The sequence below is a fragment of the Lepus europaeus genome, chromosome 14 (assembly GCF_033115175.1).
Source record: "Lepus europaeus isolate LE1 chromosome 14, mLepTim1.pri, whole genome shotgun sequence".
NCBI lineage: Eukaryota > Metazoa > Chordata > Mammalia > Lagomorpha > Leporidae > Lepus > Lepus europaeus.
In genome coordinates, this window is record NC_084840.1 from 3,142,166 (window position 1) to 3,158,776 (window position 16,611).

The 16,611-nt window shown below is 44.5% G+C and overlaps 1 protein-coding gene across 1 annotated transcript in view; it reads left to right on the forward strand.

Moving 5' to 3' along the window:
• Positions 1-16,611, forward strand: part of HMCN1 (hemicentin 1) — a 447,479-nt gene that overhangs the window by 117,608 nt on the left and 313,260 nt on the right. The window contains exons 6-7 of the mRNA XM_062211414.1: positions 14,060-14,218; positions 15,382-15,504. Of these exons, the coding sequence (XP_062067398.1) occupies positions 14,060-14,218; positions 15,382-15,504 (282 nt within the window). The remainder of the gene's footprint in view (positions 1-14,059; positions 14,219-15,381; positions 15,505-16,611) is intronic.

A 16,611-nucleotide genomic window follows, 5' to 3' on the forward strand; every position in this document is an offset into this window, starting at 1 on the left:
GGAAGGTGCCGTAATCCACTGGTGGTGGGAATGTAACCTAGCACAGCCATTGTGGAAGGCAGTGTGGAAATTCTTCCAATATCTGAAAATACATCTCCATATGATCCAGCCATCCCACTCCTGAGCAGTTACCCAAAGGAAATGAAATCAGCATATGAAAGAGTTACCTCTATCCCCATGTCTATTAAGCTACTCAATTCACAATAGCTAAGATACGGAATCAACCCAGATGTCCATCAACTGATGACTAGATAAAGAAAATGTACTATATGTACACTGTGGAATACAACTCAACCATCAAAAAGAATAAAATCCTGTCTTTTGCAACAAAATGGATACAACTGGAAGCCGTGCTTAGTGAAATATGCCAGTCCCCAAAAGACAAATATATGGTTTCCATGATTGTGGTAACAATATACAGAGTACACAAATGGAATTATATGAGTGAATTCAACATTTTGAGATTTGATTATTGTTTACAGCCCTTGTCTATATGTTACCGGAGAAGTAAGGGTTCTTGTCCTCACACAAGAAAGAATTCAGGTGTGAGACAGAGAGTAAGTGGAAAGCAAAATAGCAAGGTTTATTAGGGCAGGGACAGCCACAAGAGTGGATGGGCACCTCTCCAGACAGGACCTGAGAGTGCCCAGTCGCTCAGACCGGGGGAGAGTGAGGTTACATGGTTGAGTGGAGAGAGTACACCTGGCCAGGCCAGGCGGTGGCTCAGCAGAGAGGCAGAGGGCTGAGCACGCCATCCAGTTGAGGCCGGGGTTTTAAGGGGATGGGTCTTGCCTTCCCGCCTTTTCCCTCTCCCTTTCCTTCTTCTCCAGAACAAAGGACTTAATGGATGTAAATATGAAAAATTCCTTTCTGAGTTATCAGAGGAAGTCTGGCTGGCGTTGCCCCACCTTAGAGGAAGGGTGGTTATTGGGTAGAAGGGGCAGGGCGTTTGAAGTGCAGATACTGGGCTGCACACGGAAGGTTCTTGGGATGACTTTGAGATGCGGATGCTGGACCTAGATGTCAACTCCTTAGGCTTTTGTCACACACACATAAGTTCATTTTTGACTTCCTACCTAACATATACTCTTTTTTTTTTTTTTTTGACAGGCAGAGTGGATAGTGAGAGAGAGAGACAGAGAGAAAGGTCTTCCTTTTTGCCGTTGGTTCACCCTCCAATGGCTGCCGTGGCTGGCGCATCTCGCTGATCCGAAGCCAGGAGCCAGGTGCTTCCTCTGGTCTCCCATGTGGATGCAGGGTCTGAGGACTTGGGCCATCCTCCATTGCCTTCCCGGGCCATAGCAGAGAGCTGGCTTGGAAGAGGGGCAACCGGGATAGAATCCGGCGCCCCAACCGGGACTAGAGCCTGGTGTGCCTGCGCCACAAGGCAGAGGATTAGCATGTTAAGCCTAACATATACTCTTATACTGGCCTAACATATACTCTTGAGTAACTGGTTTTTCTAGTTACTGCTTGTTGAATTCTTTATTTAGTGGAGGGTTAAACTCATGATTATAAAATAAATTGAAAAAATGTCATTGTAAAAATTAAAAGAAAAAATAAGGAAAGGAGATAGGATGGAAGTATGGGAGAGAGAGTGGAAATATGGGAGGGAGAGTAGGGTGAGAAGTATCATTATGCTGTGAAATCTGTGTTTTTGAAGTGTAAGAAAAAAGAGGCACAGAGCAGAGAGGAGACAGGACATGAACTTGCAGCCAGACTGAATTTATTCAAAGAAAATAAATCCACAGAGGTGGGTGAGCAGTTGCCAGCGTACATGCAGACTGAATGTGTGGCAGAGGGCCCAGACCCCAGGGCTGGGCTTTTTTATATCTTAGGTGGGCTGGGGGTGGGGGGAGGGCATAGAGGGCAGCAGAGGTGAGTTCCTCCACAGGGGTCTTCCAGGTTTGACTCCTGCCCCAACCTGGGGAAGAATGTGGGGGGTGGGGTAAAGACAGAAGGATGTGAGACCTAATTGAGATTCAGGGACAAGAGATAAATTCCTATTTTCTCTCCTTTGAGCAGTGAGGTAGAATAGCTGAGGCTTATGTCCTTGTTCCATCATGAAGTACATTAAATTTGTTTATCTCCTATAAATTTTAATTTTTTTTTAAAAAAAGTGGTTGTGGGGCCAGTGTTGTGGTGTAGTAGGTAGAGCTGCCACCTGTGAAGCCAGCATCCCACATGGGCACCAGTTTGTGTCCTGGCTGCTCCACTTCCAATCCAGCACCCTACTAATGGCCTGGAAAGGCAGGGGAAGATGGCCCAAGTCTTTGGGCCCCTGTCACCTTCCTGGAAGACTTGGATGAAGCTCCAGGCTTTGGCCCGGCCCAGTGCTGGCATTTGTGGCCATTTGTGGAGTGAACCATTGGATGAAAGATGTCTCTCTCCTTGTATCTCCCCTTTTCTGCCTGTAACTCTGGCTTTCAGAATAAATAAATGTTTTTTAAAAAGTTGCTTCCAATTAACAACTTCTGTCTTTCTTGATTACATCAGTGCCATAGAGGTCGTGTGTTTACTGCATTCATTTTCTCATCTCTCTTGCCACTCAATCTGTTTCATTTTTTAAAATTTGAGATGCAAATTGGGGGGGACACAGAGAGAGGAGTGAGTGATCGCCCATCCACTGGTTCACTCCTCAGTGTCCACAGGGCTACAGTTGGGTCAGGCTGAAGCTAGGAGTCTGGAACTCAATCCACGTCTCCCACAGGGGAGGCAGGGCACCGACAATTTGGGCCATCTCTGCCGCATCCCAGGGTGGGTATAAGCAGGAGGCTGGCATCCGGAACGGAACTGGACTTGGACTCAGGTATCCTGACTGGGGATGTGGGTGTCCAAGTGGCATCTTACCCACAATGCCAGGCATCCACCCTCCTCAGTCTGCTTCTGTCTGTTCGCCTTTCCTCTGGGAGAACCCGTAGCTCGTGACCAGTCCTTTCTACCTTCATTATGTGGGGTGGACGTCTCTGAGGTCTTTGACAGTACTGTCCTCTTTCCGCTTCTTGATCATTCATTTCTCTAACACATTCTCCTGTTCTTCCTGCTCAGCTTCCAGGACAGCTCATTTCCTTCCGCTTGGCCGTTATGTGCTGGGGTGGACCTGGGCCCTTCGTGTCCTCCAGTGTTGTGTCTGCTTCTTACTCACGTACCTGGGCTTTCAGCCTGGACCTCTCTCCTGAGGAGCAGGCCTTCATTTCAGTCTCAGCAGTGTTACAGTCACTGTCTCAGGTTCTTTCTCTGGTGTCCCCAATGTGGTTCTTGATCCTTCATCGCTGTCTGCTGTGTGTAGCCTTCAGTGAAGTGGTTTCCAGCCAAGTGTCTGAGTCTTTCTTCATACCCCTCACGTCAAAACCTTTTTTGAGTCTTAATTTTCTTTTTTTTTGACAGGCAGAGTTAGAGAGAGAGAGAGAGAGAGAGAGAGAGAGAGAGAGAGAGAGAGAGAGAGAGAGAAAGGTCTTCCTTTTCTGTTGGTTCACTCCCCTAATGGCTGCCATGGCTGGCGCTCTGTGCCAATCTGAAGCCAGGAGCCAGGTGCTTCCTCCTGGCCTCCCATGCGGGTGCAGGGGCCCAAGCACTTGGACCATCCTCCACTGCCTTCCCGGGCCACAGCAGAGAGCTGGACTGGAAGAGGAGCAACTGGGACTAGAACCCGGGGTGCCGGCACCACAGGCGGAGGATGAGCTTAGTGAGCCATGGCACTGGCAAGAGTCTTAGTTTTCTAAAAAATGACTTCTATTTCCATTGGCACCATCCTAGTTCCAGTTACTATATCTTTAGTTTAAACAAATGCAGAAAAGCATCTAAAGATTTTCTCTTGCATGGACACATGCTTTTATTTTCCAGGCTTTACTGTGCTTTGCAGAGAGAACAATCAGTTGGAAATACAACACTGAACATTCCTGCCTAACACCATACCCACCTGTCCCCATACCCTGCCTCAAAAAATTCTTTGCGTGGATCTGAGTGACCTGAGACTTACTGACCTTTCAGTCCCATCGAGCTTCCCCCTCCTGCAGGGTTCTGGGCTCTGCCACGGGGCCTTCCATGGGGCACTCCCCCAACCCTCCGCCTCATTTGCCTCCTTGCCCATTTCCCCATGCAGTCTCTGCACAGGATCTTCTCCTTGCATTGGAATTCTGGTCTTCCGCTTTCCTTCACTTCCAACTCGCTTAACCTCATTGGAAAATCCTGTACGCAAAGCCCGTCCAGAGTACCAGCTCTTGGAGAATCCTACCCTCCCATGCAGGCATGGTCACACTTGCTGCTTCTCTCTGTGTCATGGGAGGGCTATGCCAGACTCAGCATCATTAACTCTCCATAGAGAACATGCCCGCTTTTTAATCAGCAATGGATCAGCGAGATGTACAGATGAGCAGGTTTTGAATCACAGAAGTACAGCACTTTGGTTGGTTTCACTGTTGAGTGAATAGACTGTCCTTGCTCCAGGAATTGGTTTTAGATCCTTGATCAAATATAAGTTGGCTGTAGATGTTTGGATTGATTTCTGGTGTTTCTATTCTGCTCCATTGGTCTATCCACCTGTTTCTGTACCAGTACCATGCTGTTTTGATAACAACTGCCCTGTAGTATGTCCTGAAATCTGGTAATATGATGCCTCCAGCTTTGTTTTTGTTGTACAAGTTTGCTTTAGCTATTCGAGGTCTCCTGTGTTTCTATACGAATTTCAACATCATTTTTTTCCAGATCTGAGAACATCATCTTTGGTATTTTGATTGGTATCGCATTGAATCTATAAATTGCTTTTGGGAGAATGGACATTTTGATGATGTTGATTCTTCCAATTCATGAGCATGGAAGATTTTTCCATTTTTTGGTATCCTCTTCTATTTCTTTCTTTAAGGTTTTGTAATTCTCATCATAGAGATCTTTAATGCTCTTGGTTAAGTTTATTCCAAGGTATTTTATTGTTTTTGTAGCTATTGTGAATGGGATTGATCTTAGCAGTTCTTTCTCAGCCGTGCCATTGCCTGTGTCTACAAAGGCTGTTGATTTTTGTGCATTGATTTTATATCCTGCTACTTTGCCAAACTCTTCTATGAGTTCCAGTAGTCTCTTGGGAGAGTTCTTTGGATCTCCTAAATAAAGAATCATATCGTCTGCAAAGAGGGATAGTTTGACTTCTTCCTTCCCAACTTGTATCCCTTTAATTTCTTTTTCTTGCCTAATGGCTCTGGCTAAAACTTCCAGAACTATATTGAATAGCAGTGGTGAGAGTAGGCATCCCTGTCTGGTACCAGATCTCAGTGGAAATGCCTCCAACTTTTCCCCATCCAATAAGATGCTGGCTGTGGGTTTTTCATAAATTCCTTTGATTGTATTGAGGAATGTTCCTTCTATACCCGATTTGCTTAGAGTTTTCATGAATGACTTGATTGAGAGTTGTACGTAACATGAACAGAATCAGGACATAGGATGTTAGACCCAAAGTTAGGCGCTCTGTTTTCTAATCCAATGTCTATTCAGGGGTGAATCTTTTTTTGTGCATATCTTTATTGATAAACTATAAAGTAAATTGACTAATATTTAATAAATATGTAAGCCGTTGCATATATTATCCTGTAACTGTTTTTTGATTTTCCTGAATTTCCACTAACAGTTCTGTATTTCCTTTCACCTGTTAGTCATTATCTTGCCACTTATTTGCTATTCATTTTTATCTCCCTCTGTTTAGCAAAAGCCTCTTTGGATGTCCAGAATTTCTGAAAAACATGGTTAGAAATGTTTCTATCCTGCACGTGGATTATAGAAATTGCCTTGTCCTGGTTGTCTGATCCCCTGTTCTGGTGTGAGTTACTGAGGGCAAGAGCCCCGTAGCTCTCACTCAGCTTCTGCCACATCAGGGGGATGGAGTGTATGTTAAACAGCTCGTGAATAAATACATGTTATTTGGGGTAGTGACTTTTTAACATTGTGCATTTAACAGTAAAACTATATTCAATAATGTTTTAACTTTATTGATGTGCAAAAGACGCCTTAGAAGCCTAAGCATCTGTTTTCCTTACACTGTAGAGATTCAGAAGGGGCACGTGTTGGAGATTTATCGCTGATAGAATGTAGGGAGAGGATTTACTGTACGCATTCCGCCGTCTTTCTCTCTGTGAGAATACAGCTGGACTGTATTCTTGGAAATCTGGCCAGAATGAAAATACCCACATTGCCCATGAGCGCTGGCGCTTCCTGACTTCCTGCCGCTTCCGTTCTTCGGACAGTGCCCTTATCCTGCTTGCTCCTTTTGTCTCCTGCCCCAGAGGAGAGTCTGGTACAGAACGTCCATAGGGTCATGTAACTTTATCCCTGTTCAAACATAATCTTCCTTTTTTCTCCCCTGGAGGGAAAGCTGTGTCCATTTCTCTGGAGTTTTCTCTGGATAGGCCTTATTATACAGCATCCGAGAGGATGTTGAAATACAGCAGCCAGCTGGGGAGAAAGCCAAACATTTACTCTCGACTTCATTCTACACTGGGCACTGTTAAAGGCATTGGGAATACCACAGAAGTGTTTTCAAAGTTTCCAGTGATTTATTCTTTCTGAAGTCAGCGGTGAAAGTTTTCATTAACTAAGTACCACGCAGATTCTGTGCAACTGCCACACTGAGCACCTGACCTAAAGGGTATCTTGTGTTTTTATTCATTGTTTGCTAACAGAATATTTTCCTAATTCCTATATTGGCAAGAAATGCCAAATTCTACAAATTCTAAAATTTTAGTATAACCTCTGCACCCTTCTTAAGTTCCCCCTCTACCATTTTTAGTAACTACCCCAAATGGACTGATAGCAGGAGCAACAAGGATTGCTGCCCTATTGAAATATACTGAGGTTTTTTAAAAAAAGAAAACTTGAAAAAAATCCTTTCACATTTATGTTGGTTTGAGAACAAGAAAAGCAAATCTGGTTTGAAGTAAATCGGATAACCATTTGTTAACATTTCAGAAAGCTCAGCTGTTTTCTCCTAGAGATTTGGAATTAATGAGTAAAAGCAACCTAAAATCTTCCACGGAAAATTTAACAAAAGACAGCTATACTTAGATCATTCAATTTATCACATTAATTTCATTTCCCTTGATCCTCTTTTCTTCTGGAATACAGAGAAGTGCCTTGAAAAGCAACTGAGGGCTGTCTCTGGGGAAAATAAGAAAAGATGAATGACAGTAAATGGCATTCAGATCACACAGAGCTTTGGGAATTGATATCCTCGTAAATATGCAGTGCACAGTCCTGCCTCAGGTCACATTATTTATAAGGAACCATGACGCGTGTTGAGTTGTATAAAACGGTATTGGCAGTGATATGCTCTCAAGCTTCTTATCCAAATGTTTTAAAGAACAAAAAGCACATTAATCTAACATTTGAAATGTGGGGGGAAAATCCACCAAGATAGTTGTACAATAATGGAACTGCAGTTCTAACTTTCATATATGTAGTTGATTCCCACTCTAAAAATCTTCTCACATAATTTAATTTTGTGAAGGCTTTTAATAAAATGACTTTAAGACAGTAGGAGCAAGATTAAAGATGTGTGGAAGAGGATGATATCCTAACAAGATAGAGGTACAAAGAAGATCAGGATGAGGCCGTTATTGCCATTCCCTAGTGGAAACAGAGAACTAAAGGCTTGAGCTGCAGCAGGCTGAGGCTCAGGGAGAGCTGTTTCACTGTGGAGGAGCAGCCAAAGGCCAGTGGGAAGTCCTGCAGCCAGATTAATAGGTAAGACTGTTAGGAAGAGGACCGCGTGGCAGTGCAGGTTTTTATTTCTAGTTCTGGAGAATTCTTCCATAAGAATTAAAAAGCAAACTATGAATTATAAAAAAAAATTGAACAACTAAATAAGTAAATAAACTAGGAACAAAATTTGACTTAGAAAAGGTGGGTGGATTCTGGCAGTTCTGGACAGGGGTTAGCATTCTGCTTAGGACAACCCACATTCAGTACTGGAGGGCCTGGGTTCAAGTCCCGGCTCTGCTTCCTGTTTCAGCTTCCTGCTGATGCACGCCCTGGAAGGCAGTGGATGATGGATCACTGCATCCTTGGGGGAGACATGGATTGCGTTCCTGGCTCCTGTCCCAGACATAGCTGTTTTGGGCATTGAGGAAGTAGACCAGTGGATGGGAGCTGTCTTTGTGTGCCTTTCAAACAAATAAAAGTAAATAAATACAATTCTTAAAAAAGAAAAAAAGGCTTCTAAGCATTCATTTAGATACACTGTAGATCTGCAAAGATTTGATTTGCATTTTGGAATTGGACCTGATTCAACTTTAAAAAGCAGTTTTTAGCTCATTGAAATGTTCTTAAATTGCATTTGGCTAACAAATTTCTGATTAAAAAAAAATGGCCCATATTTAAATTAGGGAAGAAAGTGTGATAAGGAGTCTAACTCATACTCCATGAGAAAACTTCATGAACAGTAGCAGTGTCTGGCCCAAAGTAAGAGCTGATAAGTGTTATCTGTTACTACCATGCCTCAAGCAGTTCGAAGTGCTTTGCAGGGAAAGACACCCAGAGAGTCATGCCCTAGGTGAGCAACAGTTATGCCACACGTGCCCAGTGAAAGGTTTTTTGCAAGTGTTTTAAAGTCATTGTCTCAGTACCACCAACACAGATAGCACCATTCCTTTGAACCAGCAAGAAAATTGAAACTTTGAGATAATGCCGAATGCATTTCACTCAGGTTACAAAATTGGCAAGTAGCAAGACTGGTCTCAAAATGGGATAGTTAGTGAGAAAGCCAGTTTCTTTCGTTGCTTTGCTACTTTCCTTCTGAATAGTGGTTTAAGTAACTTCTTTGAAGCCTCAATACTCTACCTAAATTAACATTTGTTTATACAATGTCAGAGTAGTAAAGAATTATGAATATAAGTCTAGGGCTGATCTTATTATCCATAGCAAAATGAATTGACTTCCTAAATATGTGTACCTCCACTCCCATCTCCAATAACTGAGTAACTGGCTTGCCTACAATTCCCGGGCAGCACAAGCTCCCTCCTTAGCACAAGCTCTTGTTCCTTAGTGTGGTAAGTTTATTGCAGTGTGACCTTGACATACATTTCAGAGAGACCCAAGAAGAAGATGTATTTTAAGAGATTGGAAGTTACTACCAGTGTTTTGTAGGGAGTATTTTGATTATTTTATTGTTAGAATTGAAACTTTGCTCAGCCTCTATGAAGTACCTGTTAAAATCAGTTTACTGCCAGAGTTCTCCTTTGGAGAGAAGGATTCTCTGATGACCCTGAATCCTCAGCGGGTGAGGACGGAGCCTGTGATAAGAGAGCCGACAGCCGGGCAGGAGCTCTGAACTCTGCTGCTGTCCATCTCGGTGCAGCTGGAAGCAAATGACTGATTTCTTCACGATGCGTTGTGTGAGCGTCAGAGGACAAAGAGCATGGGGGGCGTTCTAACTGTTGGACGGCTCTTCCAAGACAGAACACGTGGTGATAGGGTGGGGCTGGGGGTGGTTTACGCGAGAAGCATCTCGATTTTCTTTGCAAGATGTGCATGTGTGGGAATGTTCTTAAGAGGGAAGTGCAGGGCCCATTGTGGAGGAGCTAGTCCAGGGTGCTGTGAGCAGGGAGTGTCTGCAGGGGGCCGGGTGCTGTCAGTTTTAGGTGACAGTGCACGTGGAGGTCAGGACGTGTCTGCGGGAGTCTGTTTCTTGATCTAAGGCTGGGATTTCTGGAGAAAATGATAAACTTTACTACTTCACTTACAACAAAATAGATCTAAAAGGAAGTGGAAAAACTTCTTGGTCCAAAGTGATCAGAAGCGGTTAGTCCTCCAGAGCTGTCTTCTGTAGACTTAGGAGGCATGGTGGAGTCTTGTCATGGCGTGGGCTTTGATTGTCTTGTGTCTGGTTTTCCCATCAGATGTCTGAACCCCTTCCCGAAAGCTGTCACTACCCCAGGTTTGGGCGACCCCGCTCAGAGGCTTGATGGGGTGGCCTTTGCCTCCGGATGGAACCCAGGGTCTCCTGGGGCAATGTCTGGGGAGCCTGCGCTGGGGCCAAGGCTGTGCGGCCTCCCCTGGCAGACACATCCTGTGGGTGAGCTCTGGTGCACTGTGTGGCCTTCCCCTGGCAGACACAGCCTGTGGGTGAGCGCTGGTGCACTGCGCAGCCTTCCCCTGGCAGACACAGCCTGTGGGTGAGCGCTGGTGCACTGTGCGGCCTTCCCAAGTAGACAGGCCTGTGGGTGAGCGCTGGTGCCGTCGCCAGCAGAGGCCCCCAGCTTTCCTCAAATACACCATCCTTCTGTATTTATTTTGATTGTTGTATAAGTGGTCTCTCTCTCTCTCTCTCTCTTTTTTTTTTTACAGGCAGAGTGGACAGTGAGAGAGAGAGACAGAGAGAAAGGTCTTCCTTTGCCGTTGGTTCACCCTCCAATGGCCACTGCGGCTGGCGCGCTGCGGCCTGCGCATCTCGCTGATCCGAAGCCAGGAGCCAGGTGCTTCTCCTGGTCTCCCATGGGAAGCAGGGCCCAAGCACTTGGGCCATCCTCCACTGCACTCCCAGGCCACAGCAGAGAGCTGACCTGGAAGAGAAGCAACCAGGACAGACTCCGGCGCCCCAACCGGGACTAGAACCCGGTGTGCTGGTGCCGCTAGGCGGAGGATTAGCCTATTGAGCCACGGCACCGGCCTGTATAAGTGGTCTTAAAACATTGGTGGATAATGCGTGCTATGTGAAAAACTGTGCATGGATTTCAAAATTTTTGGTATAAAAATAAACTTACATTTTAATTTCATTTTCCATAAACTTTTTGAAGTATCCTTATCTATAGTTTCCTCCTTTTAGATGATCTAAATCTTTTTTTTCCTTTTGAATTCCTTTTTTTTATAATTTATTTTTTAAGCCATACAAACTTCAAAAGTACAGCCTTGGCCGGCGCCGCCGTAGCTCAATAGGCTAATCCTCCGCCTGTGGCGCCAGCACACTGGGTTCTAGTCCCGGTCGGGGCGCTGGATTCTGTCCCGGTTACTCCTCTTCCAGTCCAGCTCTCTGCTATGGCCCGGGAGGGCAGTGGAGGATGGCCCAAGTCTTTTGGGCCCTGCACCCGCATGGGAGACCAGGAGAAGCACCTGGCTCCTCGCTTCGGATCAGCACGGTGTGCCGGCCGCAGCGGCCATTGGAGGGTGAACCAACGGAAAAAGGAAGATCTTTCTCTCTGTCTCTCTCTCTCACTGTCCACTCCACCTGGCTCCTGGCTTCGGATCAGTGTGGTGCGCCGGCCGCAGCATGCCAGCCACAGCAGCCATTGGAGGGTGAACCAACGGCAAAGGAAGACCTTTCTCTCTGTCTCTCTCTCTCTCACTGTCCACTCTGCCTGTCAAAAAAAAAAAAAAAAAAAAAGAATATTCAACATCTTATTAAAAAAAAAAAAGTACAGCCTTAGGAATATAGTTATTCTTCCCACCATACGCCCTCCCACCCACAATCCCACCTCTCCTCTTTTTCCCTCCCCCCTTGCCAGTCCAAGGATGTACTTGTTTCCTGCAGAGTACCTGATACTCGGTCTGTGGTCCCCTGGTGCTTTGAGCTTGGATTCCACCTTCTTCAGGCTTGTTTGGTGGTCGCTGGGGAGCAGAGGGTGCGTGGTGGGATGTGGCATCTTGTGTTTGAGGATTGGGCTGTGTGACATTGTCCCTCATGGACATTCTCGCCATGTTGCCTCCTGGTGACAAAGGCTGGCATGTCACTGGTGAGCTCTCAGTTCCTGATTTACTGGTAACACAGCTCCATGTTATATCCAATGCCATTTAATAGTTTCTATGTGTCCATTATGTTTTCTTGGTCAAAAGTGGAACAGCTGTTTTCTAAGAAAGAAAACAGAGTTGTGCCATAACTTTATAGGTGGAGGACAGATACACAAGTGAGACGCTTCTAGCACAGATGTCCATGTGAAAGGAAGAGAGTCTGACCTTGAGGCAAGGCTCAGCATTCAGCAGGATGAACTCAGGTTAGAATAAAGCTAAGTATTTCAGTGCTGATGAGAATTCGACCAGAAAAAGTTTCATTTTTGATTGCTAGGAGTTAGGTGTACCTGGAAAACCACTCACATAAAGACTAGCTTATTGGGGGCCGGCACTGTGGCATAGTGGGTAAAGCTGCCGCCTGCAGTGCCGGCATCCCATATGGGTGCTGGTTCGAGATCTGGCTGCTCTACTTCCGATCTTGCCCTCTGCTGTAGCCTGGGAAAGCAGTAGAAGACGGCCCAAGTTCATGGGCCCCTGCACCCGTGAGGAAGACTGGGAAGAAGCTCCTGTCTCCTGGCTTCAGATTGGTGCAGCTCCAGCTGTTGCTGCTAGTTGGAGAGTGAACCAGTGGATGGAAGACCTCTCTCTCTGTGCCTCTCCTTTTCTCTCTGTGTAACTCTGACTTTCAAATAAATAAATAAATCTTAACAAGAAGACTAGCTTATTGGAGACGAGCATGGAAATGAAGTGGGTTGACTGGAGGAGGGAGTGGTAGGGCAGGGGCTGGTGCCCTCTCTGAGGTTGGCTTTCCTTCCTCTCTGGTCTGTTCCAACACATTTAACATTTGTTATCCAAAGTTTTAAATCTGGATTGGGATCCAGTGCAAGGAAAGCTCCGCCAGTCAGCACAGGCTGCAGAGCAGTTGGTTCTTAGACCCTGATGAGATCTGGAGCTCAGGTATCTGTGCAGAACCTGAGACCGGAGCCTGGGCAGTGCTCCGTGGGAGAGTCCCGTACAATGTCCAGAGTTTCATGAGAAAGCCCATGCCTTTGTTTGTGTCCTAGTGGACTCCCAGGAGCCCACACTGCCCTGCTTTGGTGGCTTATTCCAGGCCGCATGCTCTTGTGGACGGATACTTGACCCTTTTCTTGGTTGCAGACTCACATCCTCTGGGTGTTCATCAGTACTGACTGCTCACCAGTCCATGCCGTGGGCCCTAGAGTTACTGTCATCTGTGCTAAAAATAATCAGACATCTATGGAAAACAAGTGCTATGAAAAACTGTGGATTTCAGTTTCAATACCAAAATACACCAATCTTTTAATTCCATTTCTGTGATGTTTTTGAAGTATCGTGTGTGTGTATAACATATAAGAAGAAATTGTGTGCATTAATATTCAACAGAGAAATGATTGACTAATTTCTGGGTTACAGACATAATATTCTGTAATCATTAAATAAACCCTGATTTTATGGGACCACAGATATCCTTAATGCTGGGTGGTAAAAAATAGCATTTTAAATGTTAAATCGAGCATATGGGTAGGATTAAGTGATCATATAGATAGGATTAAGGGTTAAAGTGATCATATAAATAGGATTAAGTGCTTGGTGGTAATAATAGAATTAAAAAGGAGTGAATGCTCCAACATGGGAAGCAGTTCATACAGCAGACTCAGAATGACAATTGCCTTAAATAGCACTCTGACCTCAGAATCAGCCCATAAGGCATTCTGGTCTGGCTGCAAAGCCCACGAGAGCATTTCAGGCATGGAAAGCCGACACTTTGGCAAAAATGTCCTACATGAAGGACCTCTGTGGGTGAGATCCCTATGGAAAGACGTGGTCATCAAAGAATGATGTGCTTTTCTCTGAAGGGAGGAGAGAACTTTGACTTTGCTCATGGCCTTGTCTAAATACGGAAGGAAATCATGGATTCAAAAGGTTTCTATAGCCGTGGCAGGTGTGGGGCTGCGACTGCAGGCAGGCTGATAGGTGCTGTGGTGAGAGCATGTGGATACTCTGGTTGCTTCTGCTTCCTCACTACCAGAAGCAGGGTTGTCATATAGGAGTGAGAAGAGATAAGAAAAGGGAATGTGTGGGATGGTCATCGAAGCATGGAAGACAGGGTCAGCATCTAATTAAAAACTCTGCAGCAGTTCCATTTTTGCATATTTTGGGTGAAGTTATAATTTATCCATAAGTACAGTTGTTTCCCCTCCGGTTTTCCATCATTTTACATTTGTCAGAAAATAGACCTAACTCAGTTCCATATCTCCTAGACAACCTGTCATAACCCATACATCCCTTTGTCCTTTGCTGATGAAATAAAGTACTTTTTTTCTCTGATCAACAGGGTGGTGGTGATTGTCCAGAAATGAGTATTGGAGCTATCAAAATTGCCTTGGAAATTTCTCTTCCCGGATCTTTCATCTATGTCTTTACTGATGCACGGTCCAAGGATTACCGACTCACCCATGAGGTGCTGCAACTCATCCAACAGAAGCAGTCCCAGGTGAGGAGGAGCCAGCCCACGCCTTCCCATCTGGAGCAGCTTGTGAGAGGGTGCCTGTTCCCTCTGTTTGTTGTGTGGCAGGTGCCAATGCTTACAACCTCCTGTTCCTATCTGTGTGATCTAGTACGTGCGTGGCAGATGACAGTGACTGCAACTACTGTGTCTGCATCTGTGTGTTCTGATAGATTTGTGGCAGATGTTTAATTACCTGTGCACATCTGCATGTTCTAATACATGTGTGGCAAGTGACAATACCTGCAACTGCTGTCCACATCTGTGTGGTCTACTATGTATGTGCCATTTAAACAAATTGAACTTAAGTATGATATTATACATAGCACATGGATGCCTGGTTCTTCAATACAACAAAGGTGCTTGTTACCATCTTGCCCTTATAAAACACAGGCCTGACACAAAAGACCTAGATTTCCAGTGTCACTTCTTATAGGGAGTCTAGCCTGAATGGGTTCCTCAGTGCATCAGGTATAGCTGCATAATAAACTATGTCCACCCTCAGTGGTTTGAAACAACAAGAATTTCTCACGTGGTTACGATTGCCCACATGAGCTAGGCTAGGTTTGCTTACTCAGGAATGTGGGGAATGGCTTGGGTTTGGCTTCTCCAAGGTGGTCACCGTGGCAACCTGGCTTAGCCTCTTTCTCAGATTGCAGGTCGTTTAGGCACGTTCTTCTCATGGCCATGGTTGGAACAGATCAAATGGAAATACACAAGGCTCCTTGAGTTTAGGCTCAGAACATCCCTTTTACTTCATGATGGCCAAAGTAGGTTAGATGGCCAGGCTTGGGTTCAAAGATGACAAAATAAGTGCTGCCTCTTTGGTGGCAGGAACCTCAGAATCCTTTAGCATAGTGTATGGATCTAGAGAATGGGGTGCCGAGTGGAGGCTGTTGTGTAACCTAGCAATGCCATGGTCTCCCCTGTACCTTGGAAGCTTTTAGCCTAAACTTCTGGAATAAGAATGGCTGCGTCCTGTGAGAGCTTATCATTAAACCATGTATGTGGTCAAGAATTATGTATGTTTGTTTATATTAATTTATTCATGTCTCACTCACCAAGGTAATATGTTAGCTCTAGTGATACTCAATAAATACATGCTGATTTCTGGAAACCCTTTAAGCGGGTTCTGTTTACTACAATCGCAGGTAGTGTTTGTGCTCACTGGAGACTGTGATGACAGGAACCACATTGGATACAAAGTTTATGAAGAAATCGCCTCTACCAGCTCTGGTCAAGTGTTCCATCTGGACAAGAAGCAGGTGAACGAGGTCAGTTTGATGAAGTCGGTCTACTTTTTTACCAGCTCCATGATTGGTTAGGCCAGCCTCACTGTGACAGTCTTGATTTCAAAAATAATTTTAATTTTTCCTCTTTCAGAGACAGTGATACCTTCTTCTTGTTTTATGACTGTGTGTCATTTTATTGCCACTGTTGAGTAACATTTCATGTGTCTAAGTATAGAAGAATGTTAAGAAGAAAACAAAGATGGCCCATAATCCCCCTGCAAGATAACCTGAGCACCACTCTCTCAGCCATTGCGGTTTTCCTACAGGCAAAAATAGTTCTAAGCAGAAGGTTTTATTGTAGGCCAGAGGTTAAGAAAAGTATTGAACCTCTGCAGGAACACAGATTTGTTTGATACTAATTTCTGGATCGTATTATATTACTGTGACAAATTGTGTAATTTAAGCATACATTTATTTAAAAATAGTTGGTAAAATTTTTTTTTGGCAATTCTTGTTTAGTAAAACCAATTTATGTTTCTGATGAGTAACCTTTGAGCAGCTGGTAACATGAGACTTAACTGGTTACTGAAGTAGAATGAGAACATTAATTGTGGAGCAAAATTCTAATGATGTTAAGCCTCCAAAAATTAAATGTCAAAACTCCACAGTTTGTGACTTTGTGCCTAACTAACTATATGCTTATCAAAAAACTTTTATTATATTAAAATCTGTAACTTAGGTTGCAAGAAAACCTTGGTATTTTCTTAAAGTCTTTGAGATGTGTCTGAGTGGATGATTCCTCTCTTATCCTTTCTGTTTTCTTCTCTTGGCCTCAGTTGTGATAATAACATTTTTGACTCATTTTTGTGTTTATTCGACCTTCATTTAAATGTCTAAGAACAGACCAGCAGTATTGACAGTCACATTATCTGTACTGTTAATTTTATTGACAGATGCCTTTGTGTCTTTTTTTTTTTTTTAAGATTTTATTTGTTTATATGAAAGGCAGAATAACAGAGAGAGGGAGAGGGAGAGGGAGAGAGAGAGAGAGAGAGAGATCTTCCATCCCCTGGTTCATTCCCCAAATGCTTGCAATAGCCAGGGGCTAGGCCTGCTGACTTAGGAAGCAGGGGTTCCATCCAGGTCTTC